We start from the raw sequence: 19,901 nt of genomic DNA on the forward strand, positions 1-19,901 counted from the left end.
ATGGAAAAGAGACTTCAGACATTATGAGAGTCCTGGATTAAGACACGGTGATCTTAAAAGCTTTTAGAAACATGTTATAAATAATGAACAGATAAGAAAAATCTTCATCAGTGTCTAACCTCATTATTTTGTTTGCTTCTGTGTCCCACTTCTGACCTTCAAATCATGCTATGCAGAGACCCTTTGAAAGCTTTTAAGCAGTTTTTGTGATAACAAATGTCCCAACATGATCTGTATCTGTCTGCTTTGATTCCTAGACATCTCCACATCTGTGTCTGTGCCTGATGACAAATGGTTATCTACCCTGGAGAGCACCCACTGGCTGGACTACACCAGGTATCAGCTCTCATGTGCTGGTTTGGTATTCTACATGCAATATGGCTTTTTATTGTTAATCTTGTGTTGTTGAAGGTTTAACTGGCAAAGGCCTTTCATGAACAATGATCTCCTCTCTGAAGTTGAGCTCATACAGCATTGGAAAATTGAAATCCTAAAGATGTTGTTTCTTAGCTGATTCACACAAGCTATTTGTGAACTGAATTGCTGCCTAGAATAGGTGATAGTCAATATTACAATGAAAAGAAGAATTGTGCTTTCTTTTTTGGGGCTCAAAAATCTTTGGAATATGCATCAGTGTTTTTATTTTTATATTTTGAGATTGTGAGTTCACTTCTCAGTTCACAGCAAAAATAATCTAATATTTATAGAAATGACAAAGAATTATCACACATACTTATGACAGTTTATCCACTGAGAGTCAGGAACATGTTGAAATTAAATATACTGTGAGTAATAATTCAAAGTTATTGTTGCAGTTATCACAGAGTTTCCCCCTGTCTCCAGGTCCTGTCTGAGGAAAGCTTCAGAGGTAGCTTGCCTGCTACGCGGCGGCCACCTGACTGTTGCTCTGCAAGGTGAGTCATGTGACCCAGACCCCGGCTCATATTATTCAATCCCTTCATTATTAATGGCTCCTCCCTCTCATTAAAGCCACATTAGGACTGGCCCTGCAGTAGCTATTTACCGGCAGCAAGCACACTCCACTGAGCCGACATGCACACTGTCAATAGGGCTCCAAACAAGAGGGTCACACCGGGCTGAATCGAAAGTGTTTGTATCTTAGAGATAAGCTCTGTTTAAGAGGGCATGAAGTTTAAACTTCTCACTGAAGATTAGTGGTGAAAAGGATCACAGTTGATCTGTAATTTGTTTCAGATCCCCCCCCCCCCGCGGTTTGGGTTGCATGACATCCGCAGATCGATGGAAAACTTATCAACATGATGAAAAATAAATGTACTGCCGTTAAATCCTGGCACAGAACCTCAGTGAAGAGAAGGCAGTGTTAAAGTGGTGTGTCCCACCTGACCATGTCCGCTGTACATATAGGAGGACAGTTAGTGACGCTACGACAGAAACGTAGCGTTATTAACGTTACAGCCTGCTGTAATCTGTAGCTGTGGACTTAGCCAAACAAAATCTTATACTCAGCGCTGTTTTAGTGCTTTTTAAACATGTTTGTTTTGTTCAAATTCTCTGACATGTTTTGTCCCGTCAGAGGTCAAAACTGCACCATTTGTCATTAGATAAATCTGATTGGTTGAAACAAATATCAGGAGTTTTAGTCCTGATGTCTCATTGAGGAGTTGGTGGTGGGTTCTGACCCCCGAGGCTCGACCAGTTGAGAACCACTATGTACTGTTTATTTTCTCTTTGTGTTTGTCAGACAGAGTGTCATGTCGTTGTCTCTTAGTTTGGTCTTCACTGGAAACTTTTTCATTTTAAATAAAGTTTACATTTTCAGTAGAGCAGCGGGACTTTTCATGTTTTATAAATCCATCAACAGTCTGCAGAGCTGCTTTTTGGGCCTCAGTCAAAAGCATTGATCAACTGACCAATGGCTACTAAAGGTGGCTCTTTGAACATGAAAGGTCATCTTTAAAGCTGGAGGGAGTAAGAGAACAAACAGTAGTCTTTTTATACAACTCCAGCCTCTGTACACAGGACAAAACCTCTGTATACTGTAGGGGCTAGATTTTCCTTTTCGAGTGTCTTTGGTTAGCAGGCAGATTTAGAGATACTCACAAGCGCCTGTCAGAGGGTTGCTGTGCCGACATTTACTCTTTTGAACATGAGGGTCACCTCAGTGTGACTTTGTGGAAAAGGAAGATGCTGACTGATGTTTTTTGTGAAGGAGTTGTCAGCTGATCACCACCTGGCAGTGGGTTGGGTGAGGTAGCCGGGATGCTGTTGGAAGCATCAGATAAACCCCAACAGAGAGTGACCTCAGGCAGTGTGGTAGAGTGCTTTAAAACAAAGGTGCTGCTGGAAGTGAATATATTAGCTGTTATTCTGCACATCAGCAGCTTGTACTGACAACATTTGAAATTTGAGAACCATGTTGAGTTAAATGCTTATAGTTTTCATTCTTTCATCTTATTTTTCCTATCTCTTCTTTGTTTTATTGACTATGTGTTCTGTCCAGATATTTAGTTTAACTTGGACTAGTTGAATTGTTTGTCTTTTAGCTCCTCCTGCACATTTCTTTCTGGAGTTATTGTTGTTTTTTTAAACGTACTAATCATGATGTACCACTTGTATTGTACCTCTTGTTATTGATCTAGAGGACTTAATCAGTGAAAAAAGTGCCTGATCAAACCAAAAATCAGCCTGGAGTTTTCAGACTGAGGTCAAACGAGGTCGGCTGTGTTTCTAAGAGTTTCACTTGGTGTGATCAGAAAAGTTTCAGTTTTGTGTTAGTGCTATCATGTTTTATTTTAGCTGTATCATTGTGGCTGTAGCCTCAGAGTGTCTGTCAGGGGCCCTGCGGTCTTAAGTCAACTGATATGCTGTTCTTATTTTGTCTGATGGAGTAGTCATTGCTTAGACTACCAACAAATGGTAACAATAGTTTATGTTGTTGCTGTCCTCTCAGATGTTCCTGACAGGAGTAAGGACCAAAGAACAGGAGAAAACAGTGATGTAGAAAGATAACATTTGAATGTGCTCCACTCATTTCCTCTTATGACTGATTGGACAGACAGTAGGCTGCTGTTGACTTGTTATCATTAAGTCTGGCTGGGATCATAAACACACAGAGAGACAGACCCGACACTGCATCAGTCAAACAAAGGCTGTGTTCAGCTCAGGATGTTTACTACTGGCTGCTGGTGTTTGACTTTCTCTGACACTCTGCAGCTGTAAGTGACTAACAACTCGCCTGTTTAGCTTTGAAGATCATATATCAGCCGGGCTCTAAGTCTCCTCAGTGCTGCAGATCTGTCACCGACTGCATCAGCATAAATATCCCACTGCAGAAATGAGTCACTACACTGGGCCACGAGAAGTTTGTCTCAGTGTGCATCTCCCTCTTTGTTACGTCTTTTTCATCATTTTTAGTCTGCAGATCTGTCCAATGCATTTTTTTGTAATCTCTTGTGGTCCTCTTCTCTCTGCAGTCAAACAGATAATATTCCCTCAGCATGAATAGAAGCAAAATTAAATGCTGATTATTAAAATAACCAAAAATAAAAATAAAATCATGTTTCCCAAGTTGGGAAAAAAAAAAATCAGAAGCATTTTAAGCTTCCAAACAATTAAAGAACATCTCCCAAAGTGAATCATCACATCTTTATAAGAAAGTCACAGACACAGTGATGCCAGAGTATTGATCAGTACAACAATCTGTACATTAATGGAATGATTATAACAAACATTTTTGGTAACATTTTTGGTTTTAAGGTAACTACAGTCGTGTGCTACATGCAACCTCTGCAAAATGTCAATGCACTTCTTTGGCACATCGAAATAAATCTGAATTTGATGTTTGATGGCCGAGACAGAAAAACCAGACACAAAAAAACAACATCTCCTGCAGTTTCATGCAATAAAGGGAAAGTGTCATAGACGTTTGAGCATGTATTATATTATTATTATTATTATTTATGTGCTTCTCTGGTTTTCTGACGTTACAGAGGCAGACGACCGGGACATGAGTTGTGTGATTTCCAGCCTGGTGCAGGTGATGTGTGACCCCCACTGTCGGACCCAGCATGGTTTCCAGAGTCTGGTGCAGAAAGAGTGGATAATGGCCGGCCATCGCTTCAACAGCCGAATAAACTATCACCGGGACAATGACAAGGAGGAGGTGAGAGAATGAGATGTACACTTTGAGGTCTTTTATCTCTGTTTTTTCACACCAAGGTCAGAATCAAAATGTGCCAGGAATGTGTACACATACAAGACAGTTATCTTTGCTCTCAATGTACAACCATTAAACATCAAATATTAGACTTTTAAAATGAGCAGGCCTTTAGAAGACAACAGTGCAGTGGTGAGGAGTGTAAAGGATGTAAAGGATGTTGAGATAAACATGATAATAGGAAATTATGTAACACGATGGGTAACTCATACAGCATTAAAATCTAGTTAAAGGCTCCTCAGTCCAGGCTTAAAAGAGAGGGGACACACACACTTTTTTGTTTAGCTCTAATTCTTTGGATTGAAAACGTCCCTTTTAACAGCCTGTGCAACATTTAAAACATGTTTAAAAATCTAAGGGCATACTGTTTGATTCCCTGTGTTCAGCCCTTTCCTGTCGTTATTGTTGTATATCATGGCTTTGTTTTTTATTCACACCTGTAGAACACCTTGAAGCACGACAAAAATAGCATGTTTGCTTACTCACTAACTTCCCCTGCAGGCTCCAGTCTTCCTGCTCTTCCTGGACTGTGTTTGGCAGCTGCTGTCCCAGTATCCCTCTCGCTTCCAGCTGACAGGCGACTTCCTGCTGGCCTTGCACGACAGCGTCCACCTGCCACTCTTCTCCAGCTTCCTGGCCAACTGCCAGCGAGAGAGATGCAAACGCTCCCAGGTACTGCACCCCTGAGAGGGTAGTCCACATCCTCAGCCAAATTATGGGATTAAAAGGGGCTAAATGCTTTTTGGGAAATGTTTTGATAAGAAAAAAATTGAATATAATCAAATTTGAATATAATCTCCTTCAGTAGAGCTTTACATCATGACATTTTAATACATTTTAAAGTCATTACAATCATTTTCTGCACATTTAATATGAAGATATAAAAACATAAACTTTCAAGATCTATGCTCTTTTCTACACAGAACCTTGGGCAGTCTTACACACCCGTCAATGGCTGGAGAGACGTGCTTCATCCGGATTCTTCCTCAGATCCATCTGACCCCCCTCTCCCCCCGGTCTGGGACTGGGCCCTTCAGTACAGCAAGTCAAGACGAGACCGCTTCACCCAACCCGTCCCCCCGATCCCTCCCCTCCAGCCGCTGCTCAACGGCAACCTCAACACCAACCCAGACACACACAGGGTAAGGCTGCCAACTTTCTTTGGATGCAGTACACCCTCTAGTGGCCGTGGCGGGAAGTCCAGGTTTAACAGCAGCGGACAGCAGAAAGTCTCCCCTATTTAAGGATGTAAATTTAATCTGCAGGTTTTGACTTAAAATGGATCATTCCAGGTGTTAAAGTACTTGTGCTTTGAGGGATGTAAAGCCAGATTGTTTTAGAAAAAAGCAAAATATTGTTGTTGTTGTTTTTTTTACAGATAATCTGCTGTGTTGAGTTTAAAAACTATAAAGTTGAGTTAAGGGGTAACATCAGAAAACACAAGGATCTCTTACAGATTTTGTTACAGAGAAATTGTCCTGCCTTAGCTGACATCTTTTGATGCCCCAAATGTTTGCAACAAGCCATGGCACCCTCTTCTGGTTGTCATGAAACGTGCATACAAATCAAATAGTCTATAATGCCGTTAAAACTGACTATCCGTCCATTTATTGATTATTGCTCTTCTCTGGTTATGACAGAGACAGTAGGGAAAGTTAGGACACATTGGGGAAGTTCATAAAAATGTCTCTGTCTTCATTCTTGCACTTCATGGCCCACAGCTGACACAGTAAAAGACTTTGCCTTATTGGGGTGAGGGTCATGTGGTAAGTAAGGTAGGTGTCGATAGGCTTAAAGCAGCAGGGATGAGTTTGCGATGTGTGTGTGTGTAACTTTGTGAAGCTTGTGACTGAGAATAAAACTCACTGGATTTTTTTGTCAGGTTGTTTTTGAAGACATCTGTGACTTGTGAATTTGACTGACAGCATCTTTTTCTCCCACATTTCCCCACCAGCTGACTGACACCATCCCCGGCTCAGTCTTCCTCCTCTCTCGAGGAACCTTCTCCTGCCCCGCTAACCTGCTCCCCTGGCGCAGCAGCGGCAGTTCAGGCGTTTACAAGAAGAGCCACCGGAGGGCGGCGTCCTCTGAGAATGTGCCCGGCCTGGAGAGGCTCCTCAAAGCTTGGGCCCTCGCTGACATTCCTTCAGGTTTTCCCTCCACCTCCAGACCTCAAGGGCCACTCGACCCCTATGAGCCCCTCTTGCCTCTCCTCATGGGGCCCTGCATGGGCCTGTGGAGGGAGTGCTACCTCCGGGGGGCGCTCCATGCACAGGTATGTAATGTAATTACCTTTATGAGTAAGTCAGACCCTTTCTGTTTGTTAGTTCCTGGGCCTGACTTTTTTTTTTTTTTTCCCTCAGCGTGGGTCAGGAAGATCTAAGAGTTTCTCAAGGGGTTTAAAGTAAATTGATGTGCTGTATTTCTGCAGCAAATGATTTTTCTGACCTTTCCCTGCCCTTTATAGCTCTCCTCACCTCTAAGAAATCCTTTCATTTTTCCAGCTCTTTGATTGAAACAATTCTCCAAAGTTAAAGTATCTAGATTTTAGACAGTATCGAGGATGTGGGGCTACTTGTTCAAGAGGTCTAGTTAAAAAGGCTTGAAACCACCGGCCTAAAAGTTGATGAAGGTGATATGTCATAGTTTTATTCTCATCAATAAGCCTGTTATACTGTAGGCAGTGCATCACCCATTTTTGGTCAATCTATAGATAGGATGTTAATTAAGAGCAGATGTACGTTCATTGTTCAGTTTACATAAGAAGAAATGAGGCATCAGTATTCAGAGTCATCAGACAGGCCGCACTTCTCATCTCCGGCTGTGTCATTTTGCCGTGTCTGAGTGCGGATGTGTCGCTGGGTTCATCATGTGGGCGGCGACATCCTCCACTAATGATTTCTCAAACATCGGTCCTCTCTCTCTGCACTTCCTGCGGGCTTCACTGAGTTCAGCCTCGTCATGTTTTTCTGTGTCTCATCCTCTCACATCATGACGCGGTGTCTTTGATGCGCAGATTATTCTGAGCTGTGGTGACGTCTCTGAGTATGACTGTGCTTCACTCTTCTTGATGTCTGTGCAGCAGCGTGTCTGTAGTGTCCCTATGGTGATGGTAAGAATAGTCGAGGCCTGTGTGGGAGTCTTTTGCCGTCTTTTATTTCAGATGAGCTGCAGAGGAAAAAACAGAACATATCAGTCTGTTTGAACACTGACTCAGGCTAACAATGTAGAGAGGTTTGGATACATTCTGTGTTATTCTGTTATTGCACTGTTTTTTATTACACACGCTGACTCAAGCTATGTTATTAAAATGGTTAAAAATCATTGCTAGAGTCAGAGGAACACACGCGCCTTTATTCCCAGCAGGTAAGATTACAGCAGTGATCATGGGGCTTCAACACATATACAATACTGGGTGACTAGGAGTTCTATTTTTGTTGCCGTGGTATTGAAACAGGAATCGATACTAGATTTTTTACTAGTATTGAATTGAGGTTTAAAATTCTATTATCGTGACAACCCTAGATTTGACCATGTTTCTCTCTCCCTTAGGCCTTCTCTCACCCCATCTCTGCAAACCACCTCCACCCTGTGGAGCGGCTGGCCCGGGAGGTGCAGCAGCTCAAGGACAAACTAGCTGAAGTCTCCACCTGCACAGATTCAAACCCAACCACCAAGATGAACAATCCCAGACGGACCGACACCAACCTGAACCAAAACACCAACAACGGCACCTTCCTCTTCCCAGCACCACGGCCTCAGAGCGCCACCATGCCCAGATCGGCGCCCCCTCTTACCTCCACCAACCACCACACCTCCAGGGGCGCGCCCCCCTCCTCAGCTCCACCATCGAGCAACAAGCACACCTTTCTGTTCGGGCACACTGCAGTTACAGAGGCCCGGCCTGACCAGCGTCATTATCCAGCACCCAACAACGCCAAGCTGCCTAAGAACAACGGGTCCTCTGTGGCTTCCTGAGGCCTGCTCCTCGTCTTAACTCACACAGACCGCTCCATCCTTTAACCTGGGTACTATAACTACCCCCGCTGCCTGCACAGTATGATGCTTCTGAGGAGATCCAGCTTCCTATCAAACATTTAAAGAGAACTGCAACAGTGTAAAATAATCAAGAGCTCTTCACTCTGGTGTTTATCATCTGTACTGTATTTAAAAATGTGACCCTTGTTTTGTATATTTGTAAAGAAAAGTATTCAAGACATCACTAATGAACTATATCAAAGACAAAAAGTGAAGGGCTGAAGACGCTTAAAAATGTCAACCAAGAGAACTCACATTATCTCAAAATGCAGTAGACTCCTTTACGAGACGTCACGTCACCCTTTAGGATGGAAAGAAATCCACTTTTAGCTTCTTATCCAGAGCAGGAATGGAGCGATAAAGACAGTGGAGTGTTAAAGTGGGTCTTGAGAGCACTTTGACCTGAAACATGACGGTGGATGGACACATATCTGCCCTGACTCCTGTGCTCGTCAGGCTTCATATCTCAAGAAGACTTTTTTCTAACTGCTACCCTTTAGATATTTATTAAGTCATGAAAATGTGCAAAGTGAAAGATTATGTTCATGTTTTTTTTTTGTATATCAGCTTCTAATAGAAAAGTAGAATAATGTCTGGAAAGTTATCGTTTTTGAAAAGCATCATTTTTGAACTCGCGGCTCTGTGACCAGTGGCTTTATTTTCAAATTTAGGGCATGAGAGCTATTTTGGTACCGCACTCATATCTCTCCCCACTCGCATGCATGATGGGAGCGGTGAGAGACCTATATTCTCTTCAGTTCAGAGTGTTACATTAGCCTGTTTGTGTCTGAATGATCATTTCAGGGCTTTAGTATTATGAATTTATCTAAGCTTTCCTCTTTGTTTCAAGTATTTCTGACCATTATTGGTGCGTTTTTCAATGTCATACGTGTAGATAAATGTGATTTCTCTGATCAATTTTAGTATTATTTTGAGCATTTCCACTTTATTTATGGTGGAATTAAAAGATATCCTGCCTGTTTATTGACGTACCTTGAGAAGGTACCAGAGTTGGAAGCAAAGGGGAAGCTTGTTATTTTCCTTTAATCTCGCTCTTATTTCCCCCCCCCCCCTCCAGCTGGGTGCTGTGTTAGTATGCAGCCAGCATTTAGGTCAAGGACTTGGAAGTGTCTGACTGTGTCTAAAACACAAAGGGAAGAATCTGCTCCTGCGCCTTTAAATCCACACAGGTCGACGACTCGTAGGCATGATGTGGGTGTCAAGTGGAATGACTGGCATCGTTCCCAAAAAAGGATGAAACTGTTATGAAATGTGTTTTTTTTTTCTAAAAGTGTGTTCAGGCAGGAAACAGTCGTGAGATGTTTAGTTTTTTGAAGCTGACCTTCTCTCATGTCAAAAGGTACCGCACTTGATAGCACTATGAATTATTAAATGTTGTAAATATTCATCACATCAATATCGAGGCACATTGATGTCACAGCTTTCCGAGAGTGATGCCAACGCATTAGCCTAAAAGAAAACACTAGCTCAGTGTTGTCGTGTTCCATTAAACATCTAATCTGATCTTCCTCTGCACAGTTGCTCTGCGTCGTTGTATAATTGAATGTTTTTGGTACGAACATTACCTAATTTGCCAGATGTACATATTTTTTGTATCAGCATGTTTGGATCCTGATGAATAAAAAGTGTTACGAGCTCAGAATCTCTCTCCATCTCTTAAGTCTTTGACACATCAGACCCCGTCTCAAACACAGCTCACAAACTTTATTTTTTAAACAAAATAAATATTTACATATGATCTGGGACACTTAAAAAGTAGCATGGCACTGTAAAATACACGTCAACCCCCGACCCCTGCATGGTGTGTCGCACAGGGAGAGTCAAACAATCTCAGAATCATGTGCAAAATGCTCCAAAAGGTTCACAACGTAAAAATGTCGTCGCCAGGCAGGAAATGCTTCATGTGCAAAATATCAACTGCGCACTTCACTGGTGTAAAGCTGTCAAGTTTCAGTGAAATGTTTTTATTCAGGAGAAGGTAGAAAACCTGCATGCTGTTAGAAAACATGAATGCAGTGTTTTGTTTTAGATCACTATGTTGTTTTACAACAGTAGACTCAAATATAAAGAGACGTCTCTCTTCTTCATGATAACGAGCAATTCTTCTACAGAGACATTCCACTGCTGATTCAGCCGTTTGATAGTGACTGATACCTCGATCTGAGTAGTGGCTGATACTGAGCATCCCTCCGATACCAGTGCAATAAAAATAAATATATAGAAATAATTGTATTATTTTTTTAAACATCTGTATACTTCTGCTTTAACTTGTTTAATGTCGTGTTTGCACTTGTTTTCATTCTTTTAGATTTAAATGAAGAATACAGCATTAAAAAGTGTGATTGCAAAATAGCTTTAGTTACACTCAGCTAGCAGCACACTGTTGTTGTTTGCTAAGGTCACAGGAAAAAGGCTGTTAGTTTCTGTTTGGAAGGAGATGAAGGTCGTTTTTTGTCAGGGTTTATGAATCATGGGATCACAAGTGCATTAAATGGCGTACTTGCCGATACCCATTAGCGTATTTTAGACTGACCTGTATCGGTGTCAGAACGACTTTTGTTTTCAACCGTCAACAGAGATGCGTTTTGCACATGAAACCTTTTAATGTTAGTGTCATGCACTCTGTCATGTTTTCATCTGAAAACTACAAACAGCAGAATAATGTGGGAGTTGTAGTCCATGTCTTCATGTAGCGTTCACAGCAGAGGAAGTGCATCAAAACTCAATCAGCTCAGAGCTGAAGAAAACAAAAGTCCTCCCAATGACGAGCTCCAGCTTCACCCCCATCGACTCCCGTGCTCCTTCCCTGAGAACTGCTGCTGCTGCAGGATGCCGTCCGGCCCGTAGAAGTACCCGGAGGAGGACGGGGGCAGGCCTCCGAGCTGCCGGATGGACTTGCACATGGGGCAGGGGTAGTCGGACAAGCCCTCGATGTCCTCGAAGGCCAGGTTGACGATCTGGTCGCAGCAGGGGTCGCAGTACAGGTGTCCGCAGGAGAGGCGCTTCAGGCGGGCCTCGTACGAGATGCAGCACTGGCAGTGAGGCACGTCGGGGCCCAGAGACAGAGAGCCGGTCAGGGAGCTGCTCTCCAGGCTGCCGCCATGACTGGAGCTCTGCTTAGTGGGAGACCTGAAGAGAGGGAGAACCGGTCAGTTGGAGACTAGAGAATCACAGTCGAGCTGAAATGAGGAGTTTAAAGGGCAGCACAGTTTGCCTGCCAACTAATGACCCATTAGTGGGTGACTGGATCTTCTATTTTTGTTGCCGTGGTATCCAAACAGGTGGTGTTGTCGTCTGGACCACACTAACCAGAGTGATCTGAGACCAAGACAGGACATTTAGGGATCGAGACCGAGTCAAGACCAAGACCATTAATAAAATAATCATCATCATGTGTGCAGCGGGCGTTTCAGTCCGTAACATCCGGTAAGGTTGCGGACATAACCGTGGGATAAAAATCCAACTATGAATGAACTGAAGTCGTTCTTTGTTTTAGAAAAAGGCCTCTTCCTTCTACTCTACAGTGATGACGTGACAAGTAGCCTATCAGTGGTGGTCTTGATTTAAAATCAGGAGTCCAACCAGTCTGAGACCGAGACAAGGCAGAGTAAAAAGTGGTCTTGAGACCAAGACCGATTTTGTGTACTACAACAGAAACAGGTATGGACTTTGTTTGATTTTTACACCTATCATATCAAAGTTTAAAATGCTGGTGCCATGACAACCCTATTGGCCTGTTGTTCGGACAGAGAAAGCTATTGAAAGACCTCAGAACTGGCTCAGAGAGATTCTCTATAAACTAATCCATCATGAGAGTTGTTCTCATAAAGCTGGCAGGCCAATAAATCAGCTGATAAGAACTGATCACAGATAGCGTGAGAACACCCACATACTCTAGAATCGCCACTGCCCAGAAGAAGACTTTATGACACCTTTGTTTGAAAAACAAAGACTTCAAACTGAGAATAAAAACATTAGAGAGGAGGCCAGTTATCTCTCCATCAATGGACTAAACCAGTCTGGATTCGGGACTTCCTGGTGCACCTCTGTACACAGACTGAACTGTTGGTTCACTGATCTGTTTCTGTGGAATAAAACTAAACAGGTAAAACAAGACCTGAGGTGAGCTCAGGCAGGGCGGAGCTGAGTGTTGCTTCATCATTTTTTAACTGATGGAGGATTGAGATTAAGACTGAATATTCAGAGAGACAAAACCTGCACTATGAGGACAGTGTGTTAGGCCAGGGCTTCCCATGCCAAGGACCCCCATATAGCATTAACCTCAGGCGGGGACCCCCTCTTTCATCATTTCTTAAATTCCTTGGACATCACGATGGAAAAAAAAATATCAACCTTGAGACCAAGAACATAAGCCATACTTTATGTGTGCTGGCTCACACTGACGAGTTTTTGATGCCAGCTTGGTCTTCTGTGGTTTTGGAGCTCAGTCTTGTTCAGGTCTCCCGCTGGTCTATTCTTTTAGTGATGTTTCCATATAACGAGGAGGCAGGTAGCTAGTTTTCAGAGGAGCAAGAATCCTCTAAAAAGACAGACTAAGATTTATTTGTCACAAAGAATGTTTTTTCATTTTTGTTCCATTTTACTCCCTCTTTCCTCAAAGTTTCGGCAACACCCCTAGCACTCTCTGGCGACCCCCCCAGGGGCTCTGGACCCCCCAACTTTGAAAAAACACTGTGTTAGATTACTGTTAGTAAAAGGTGTACCTGTAAGTAACACTAATGGAACCTGAGCAGAGGGGTAAATAATGTGCACTTATTTAACCTAAGGACTATTTTAATGTGTGAGAAACTCAATTATATTCATTCTGACACTTGGTTCTTACTGGTGAGATTACACATTTAGGCCTACAGTTGTTTTTGTCACATAAAATGGACTTCAGGGCCTTAAATCAGAGCTAATAATGAGTCAGAGAAACCAGTTGTCATAACAACAGTGAAGTGAAGGTGTCCAGAAACCTAATTGTGTCAGTCTTGACTCACATTTCATCACACATATAATGTCCTTAGGGTGATTTTTTTTTTAAACAATAAAGAATCAAAATTAGTTAATTATGAAATGTATTCATTTTAAAATTGCTAAACTAGCTACGGGAGCCGATGTCAGCCAAAAACTGAGGACGTTTGTGGTCTTTAGGTGATGAAATCCAGGTTTACACCTTTAATATTTACAGTCTGTGTTTTACACTCACCTTGTCGACGATGAATCTTTGAAGCAGTCGAAGCTGAGAGCTGCGAGGATCCTCCACAGCAGGTCCATGCCGGTTCCTCTCATTTTAACATCCAGATTTCATCGACCTGCTTTCTGACCAGCGTCATATTTTTTTTTTTTTAGAGAGTACGACACACCGCTGCTGCTGCTGCTGCTGCTGCTGCGTCTCTGTTGTCTTTAAATTCTGAACAGCACACTAACACAAACACACCAAAAAAAAAAATTAAAAAAAATAACCATCCAGCACCACGCCACCTCCCACGCCACGTTTTTGTTAAATAAACGAGTGGAAAGGATGAACCACCATCATCATCATCATCATCACCGTCTTCATCTGCATGCATGTGAGAGCACGTAAACAAAGCGCTACTTTCATTTCGTGTCTCAGTCTGAGCGTGTTTGGTTTGAGGAGGTTTCGGTGCTTTCTCCCTCCGTCGTGTTTCTCCGCTGCACCAGCAGCTGTAGCAGTAGTTACAGAGAGTGACCACACGGGGGCGCTAAATGAGGGTTTTTTTTTTTTTTTTTTTGGTTTTTTTTCCATCTGCATCAATCAGAGAGAAAATCACGCACGTCTGACTGAAATCTCACCAATGAGCTCGAAGTGGAGCAGGACATTAAAATACTCATGAGGATAATCAAAAAAAAAAAAAAGAGTTAGTGTCACACTAGGAGCGTCATTACAGTGAAATACACCTGACCTCACTACACCTCTGGATTTAGGTGTAGGATGCTGGATTACATACAAAGCCTATTTATTATCCGTCACTTATGTGAATGTCTTACTTTACTGTTGTCGTTGTTGTTTTAATTATTACAGTGATTGTAATATTGTTATTATTTCTGTATGTTGTGGAGGCTGTAGGCCTAAAGCACGTTGTGACTCATGTCAGTAAAAACTGGTGTAGGCCTAAATAAACCTCATTTTACTAACTTGATTTATATTTTGTTTATAATGAATATATTGTATTAGATACATTTCTTGATTCTTCTGGTTGACTCGGTCTTAAGTAGCATTACCTCAAAAAGCCACCAGATGGCGACATGTATTCCCCTTGAATCTGAAAAACTGAAGAGAAGCAAACTTTCACTTTTCTCCATTTTCTCTCTAAGTAACTACAACATTTCCACCTGTATGGACGGGTAGTCAACATCTGCATATTAAAATCAGAGGCCTGACCCGGACCTTTAGGTGCTCATTAAGTCTCCCACAATAACGACAGCATCAGGCCCACAGTACTAATCACATTAAAATACTACAGGCCTATAGCCACATGTTGTCCCGATATAAGATGCTGTCATTGTTAAAATATCATGAAAACTGGTATCCACCTTGGGAAACCAGCCAGACACTTACAAACAAACTAAACACACACAAAATAAACTCACAAAAATTCATTCATTACCATAAATCTTTGTATTGCATGATCTTTATTAACACATTACTAACTACAAGAGAACATTGACACCTAAAGGGCAGATTACAGATCACCAACACCCCTACATAAATGACCACATGGTATCCCCCAGAAGCTTTAAAGTTGTGCTGGTCAGTTTGTCTGAACACCTGAACCCTCAGAAGAAGAGACACACCTGAGGTGAGCGACCTGAAGACTTCACAAGCATCATCACAAACTGTTTGTGTACGAGGTCAGAAAGCTGCAGCAACACTTGTAGTTGGTGAAGAAGATGTGACAAAACACTCTAGCACATGTGCCACATGTACACAAACATACAATTGGGATAGAGTAAACATGACTATTGACAAAGACAGTGACTGAGTGTACCTATGTGTTTGGTAGGTCAAACAACATCACGTAGTGCACAAAACACTGAGACGTCCATATGCAAAGACTCCATTCATCTTGTTAAAAATGAGGGTTAGCAAACCAACATGCTCTCTTATGATTAATGTTTACATTAAATGAATCTGGGGCAAGATGGTCTTACGATAAAATGTCCCTAGATCAGTAGATCAGTAGATCAGTAGATTGATGTTGGTGATGATTCAGAGTTAAGTTACTCTAACTTATGAGATCTGCAGATTTTTTAGACATTAGCAAAGCAACAAACGTGAGATAGGTCCAATCAGTGTGTTTCACTGCATATATTTTAATGAATGAATTATGGCTGTAATGAAAAAAGAAATAAGAAAAAGATTGACCTTTTCTCTTTCTACCTGAAAGTGTCTTCTGTGAGCACAATGTCACAGGTATCTGGTGTTTAGGCTTAAATTAGCAATCAGCACTGGACTCTTAAGACTTTAGACTGATAGGGGATAATGCTTCCCTTAAAATCCTAAATTAAATCCTAGTTATTTTGTTCTGGTAGCATTATCTGATTCGAGTAGCCTATGCTATCGTTTTGTGTCATGGTTATGGCAGCAGACAGGCCATCTTGACAGAACCGGATAACCAGTTCTCCAAATGGTGTTACACGCTATTTTGTCCACAAGAGGGCGCTCAAATACACACAAACTGAAAGACCTGACACTTCGATTCAGCATTTAGCTGTTTGGTAAAATGTTTATGGTGAAAGATTCTTATTTTTCCTTGCAGCCTTTAAGATGAGTATACCTCATCTGCTACGTCACTGAAACATTCGGTAATTTAACATCAAATTGTTGATCAAATCAAGATGAAATCAAATTGTTGTTAAGATCAAATTGTTACAGATTGTTACTGTCTGTCTCTGTCTGTATGTCTGTCTTTATTTCAGTTGAATTCATGCTGTCCTCACTTCTCAATCCTTTCTCACTATGTAATCTATGTATGTTTGGAATCGTGTTTCTCTTGAATTTCTTTCACCAATGAAAATATTTAAGCGATCAAGTCCACATGGTAGAAGATCCCAGAGTACATCCCGGCCCTGCTGAAGCTCATGTACAGTATTTTCTCTCCTAGGAACGGCCAAAGATGCTCCGCAAACAGCTGGGAGACGTTAGCCAGGACAGGGATGTCTGGACTGACTCGCCAACACGTCCAACGGATCAAGAAATCTGACCAGTGGATGACACTCCTCAAGTTAGTGACTTATTTATTTTACTACAGGAGCAGCTAAATGACATTAAGTGAGCTACAGTAAGCTCTCAGAGGAAACATGCTGTTAGTCAGGAGCTGTATTGACTTGGAGGTTAATGAGCCGTGTCACATCCTGGTTATAGGCCTATAGACGGTCCTAATTGTCCCGTGCAGTTTCATACAAAGCCTTCTGTGGTTTTATTGCAGCATTTATAACAGCAGATAAGAGCGGCCGGAGACAAATCGTTTAATTGGCCCTTACTGCATTCAGGAAATGCGATCCTGTTTGTAAATGTTTTTGTGTTCCAGTCAGGTGTGACCTCATGCTTTGTTGTTACTGCAGGTAAAGAGGACCCAAAATAATCAGACAGCTGCAGATAAACACACACAGGCTGAAGAGCTGCCGAGTGTTTCTGAAGGTACATGTTGGTTTGTAGAGGTGTAGAGGATGTGGTGTGTCAGGACTTCAGTCGGGTCAGCTGCTGGACGCTGCAGGGAAACACTCAGCTGTGTTCATCTCTTCAGATTACAAACAGGTTCCTGTGCAGGACTGAGGATGGAGAGGTCGCGCCTGTATCTTTCCTCCTCTTTATTCACGTCTTTCTTCAGCTCTTCATGAAATGTTCATGGTGATTGATTCATCGATGCCAGAAAAAGAACACGTAACACATTCTGGAGTACGATTGATGCTGATTTTTGAGGCGGATGCAGACATGATAAATGACAGTTTCGCTCTGGCCCGAATTCATTTATCATTTTATACTAATTCACAACAAACAAACTATTTATTCTTTAAAGCTGTCAGTATTTTGGCATTGCCTTTGGACGTAGCTGTGTGTCCTATTACTTTGCTTATCTGTCCTTTACTTGTGGACGTACTTTCTACCTAGGAATGCCTCAATTTAAATCTCAATCCTGTCACTAACCCGGAAACTTGGCAAATGTCAATATTTTTCTAGCCTCAGGTCCCGCCACCATCTCCTTCATGAAAAATCACGAGCCAAATGACTGATATATTTCAATCAATCCGGTTTATTAAATGAAGAATATTTAGTTTGGGCCTCAGATGGTACAAAAAATGTGACATAACAAAGAAACGGAACAAAACAAACATGTTTAAAAAGCGCTTACAGAGACTTCTTTTTCCAGGCACATATTAACGACCCACTAACAAACTGCTCCAAGACCCTCTTTTGGGTCCCGACCTAGCAGTTGAGAACCACTGCTTTGAATCACCTCGCTGAGTCGCTTGACTTTGAACCCGCAGTACAAATGTTCAACTATCTTTATATATTTTTGTACTTGATCTGCAGAGCATGAGCATGTATCTCAGGCTGTTTCCAACCACATAACAACTCCTCACTGTACACTTTAATTAGTTATTAAAGAATCTTTATTTTTGTATTATCTTGGGGGTGGTGACGTTTAAATCCTGCGACCAATTGTGAACGTGACCCCCTACAAATAGAGTTGTTATAAAGGCAAAAGTTCTCATCATATCGTCGGACTCTGATGCTTCGTCCGCCACAGCTGCGTCGTTTTCTTTGTCATGTCTCCTGAGACAAACCGAACTTTGAATGTTAAATGTCACATCAGATGAAAATAGCTGCTTTGATTACAAAGAATAGCACAAGAAATAAAATATATGCTCAGCCTTAAAGCTTCTGTAAGGTACTTTTGGTTTCTGCAAATGTGGCGCCCCCTGTGGTACATTTGATGTATTTGCTGATTTAATCTGTAAATGTTTCAATTCTTCACAGGAGATTTAAGTTTGATTTAAAATGAAGCACATTTTCCCCGCTCTCCTTCCTGATTCAATTCATGGATGACCTTTGAGCCTCTGCAGGATTTAGAGCCGGCTCTGGAGGGCCCCGCTGTTCCCAGCCCACACTAGCCTTTGGTCGATGAGCAGTCCAGGTTATTTATAGGCGTAAACCACCTCAACATCCTCCCTCTGCCTGGATAGATACAGGGTTTAGAGGAGAACGCAATCAGCCCCCTCATCTTGCTAATGTCCAGCAGGATGTGGACCTCCCTCTCTTCTTGGCCTTCTGGTCAGGTAATGTGTTATCCAGGAAACAAGTGGAGTGTTCACCTGCATGCCAATGAGCTCGTCTACCAACAGCAGAGGCTAGTATGGTGTTAAATGTACTGCAGGGACTTGAACGCATCACAAGGTTGTTTCTGCTCCTATACAGTTTGTCTGTCTGTGTGTCTTCTTTACACACAGCAAAACTGAAATCTGTCAACCGGGGGTCCAACATGTGTTAATTGACAAGCAGATCCATCACCTACCGACGACAGGGAGGCGGAGTCAGGTGAACTACACTACACATTGAGTTTCTCCTCAGGTTCATGGAGGGGAGGACAGTCGAACATATTTTTGCAGACGCAGCTGTAAGCAGTAAAAATCAATGTGGTCAGATCAAAGGTCGGTCGACCACACTGCAGGCAGCACCTCCACTTGAAACACACATGGACTTGAACTCATCACAGAGTACAGAGTGTTTGGGAAGGAGTACTGAGAGAGGAGCTTTTATTTGTTTTCTTCATGCAGCACAACATCATGAAGAACAGATTTTCTTCAGACGTAACAACTAAAGGACCACCACCCCACTGCACCCATAAGTCACTGTCTTGGTCATGTCTCTGTCTCGGTGCACTCTGGTCTCTGGTATGTCTCGGTCTCTATTAGTGTGGTCTCGACTACACCACTACAAATCAATGCAACGCTGTACAAGGCAGAATGAGAAAGTGATTCTCAGGGAATCTGTAATCACCTTAACACAGTTCCCAAATAAATACAAAAAAATTATACCAAACACAAAGCAGTCCCTGAGCCCGATGACATGTTTGGTGGACAGACGCAGATTGTCCAGTAAAGGACTAGAGAAGTCAAGTACAGTACAACGGTATGCTGGTGAACTCCCAGTTTAGGTGTCCAGTGGTTAATACTTAATAATAAAACATACAGGAAGTAAAACTTTCTACAGCTGTGAATGTCTCTCATTGTCGCTCCATCAGCTGTTGGATCGTTGATTACAGTCAGACAGACGGGCGGAGGCTCTGCTCTGTGCAGATAGCCGCCTGTGAGTCCAGCTGATCAATAGATGAACCGATCAGACAAAAGCAGCTGAAAGCCTGGAGGGAGGTGAAAGAACTCGTGTGATCGTGATGATAATCTGACGACAGCTGCAGCGTCAGTGAGGCTCTGACTGAGAGTCTGAACGGCTGAAGGGACAGAGGGTGAATGAATGAGGTCAGACCGTTTGAGACCAATCAGAGACGGTGATTTCAGAAGAAAGAGCCAGGCTTTTATGTTTATTTCCAAAAGGCATGAATGGAAATCCCCATTGAGTGAGTTTTTAAACAACCGCTCATTGATTTGCTTTAACGGT

General features: G+C 42.3%; 1 protein-coding gene across 2 annotated transcripts in view; it reads left to right on the forward strand.

Moving 5' to 3' along the window:
* The window catches only part of mtmr11 (myotubularin related protein 11), a 36,676-nt gene extending 26,777 nt beyond the window's left edge, over nt 1-9,899 (forward strand). For both annotated transcript variants that reach the window (XM_061049915.1, XM_061049914.1), the window contains exons 11-17: nt 258-336; nt 844-914; nt 3,972-4,144; nt 4,700-4,870; nt 5,122-5,340; nt 6,153-6,473; nt 7,751-9,899. In XM_061049915.1, the coding sequence (XP_060905898.1) occupies nt 258-336; nt 844-914; nt 3,972-4,144; nt 4,700-4,870; nt 5,122-5,340; nt 6,153-6,473; nt 7,751-8,176 (1,460 nt within the window). In that variant the 3' untranslated portion in view covers nt 8,177-9,899. The remainder of the gene's footprint in view (nt 1-257; nt 337-843; nt 915-3,971; nt 4,145-4,699; nt 4,871-5,121; nt 5,341-6,152; nt 6,474-7,750) is intronic.
* Nucleotides 9,900-19,901: the final 10,002 nt, after the last annotated feature.

This window comes from Labrus mixtus, chromosome 11 (genome assembly GCF_963584025.1).
Source record: "Labrus mixtus chromosome 11, fLabMix1.1, whole genome shotgun sequence".
NCBI classification, from domain to species: Eukaryota; Metazoa; Chordata; class Actinopteri; order Labriformes; family Labridae; genus Labrus; species Labrus mixtus.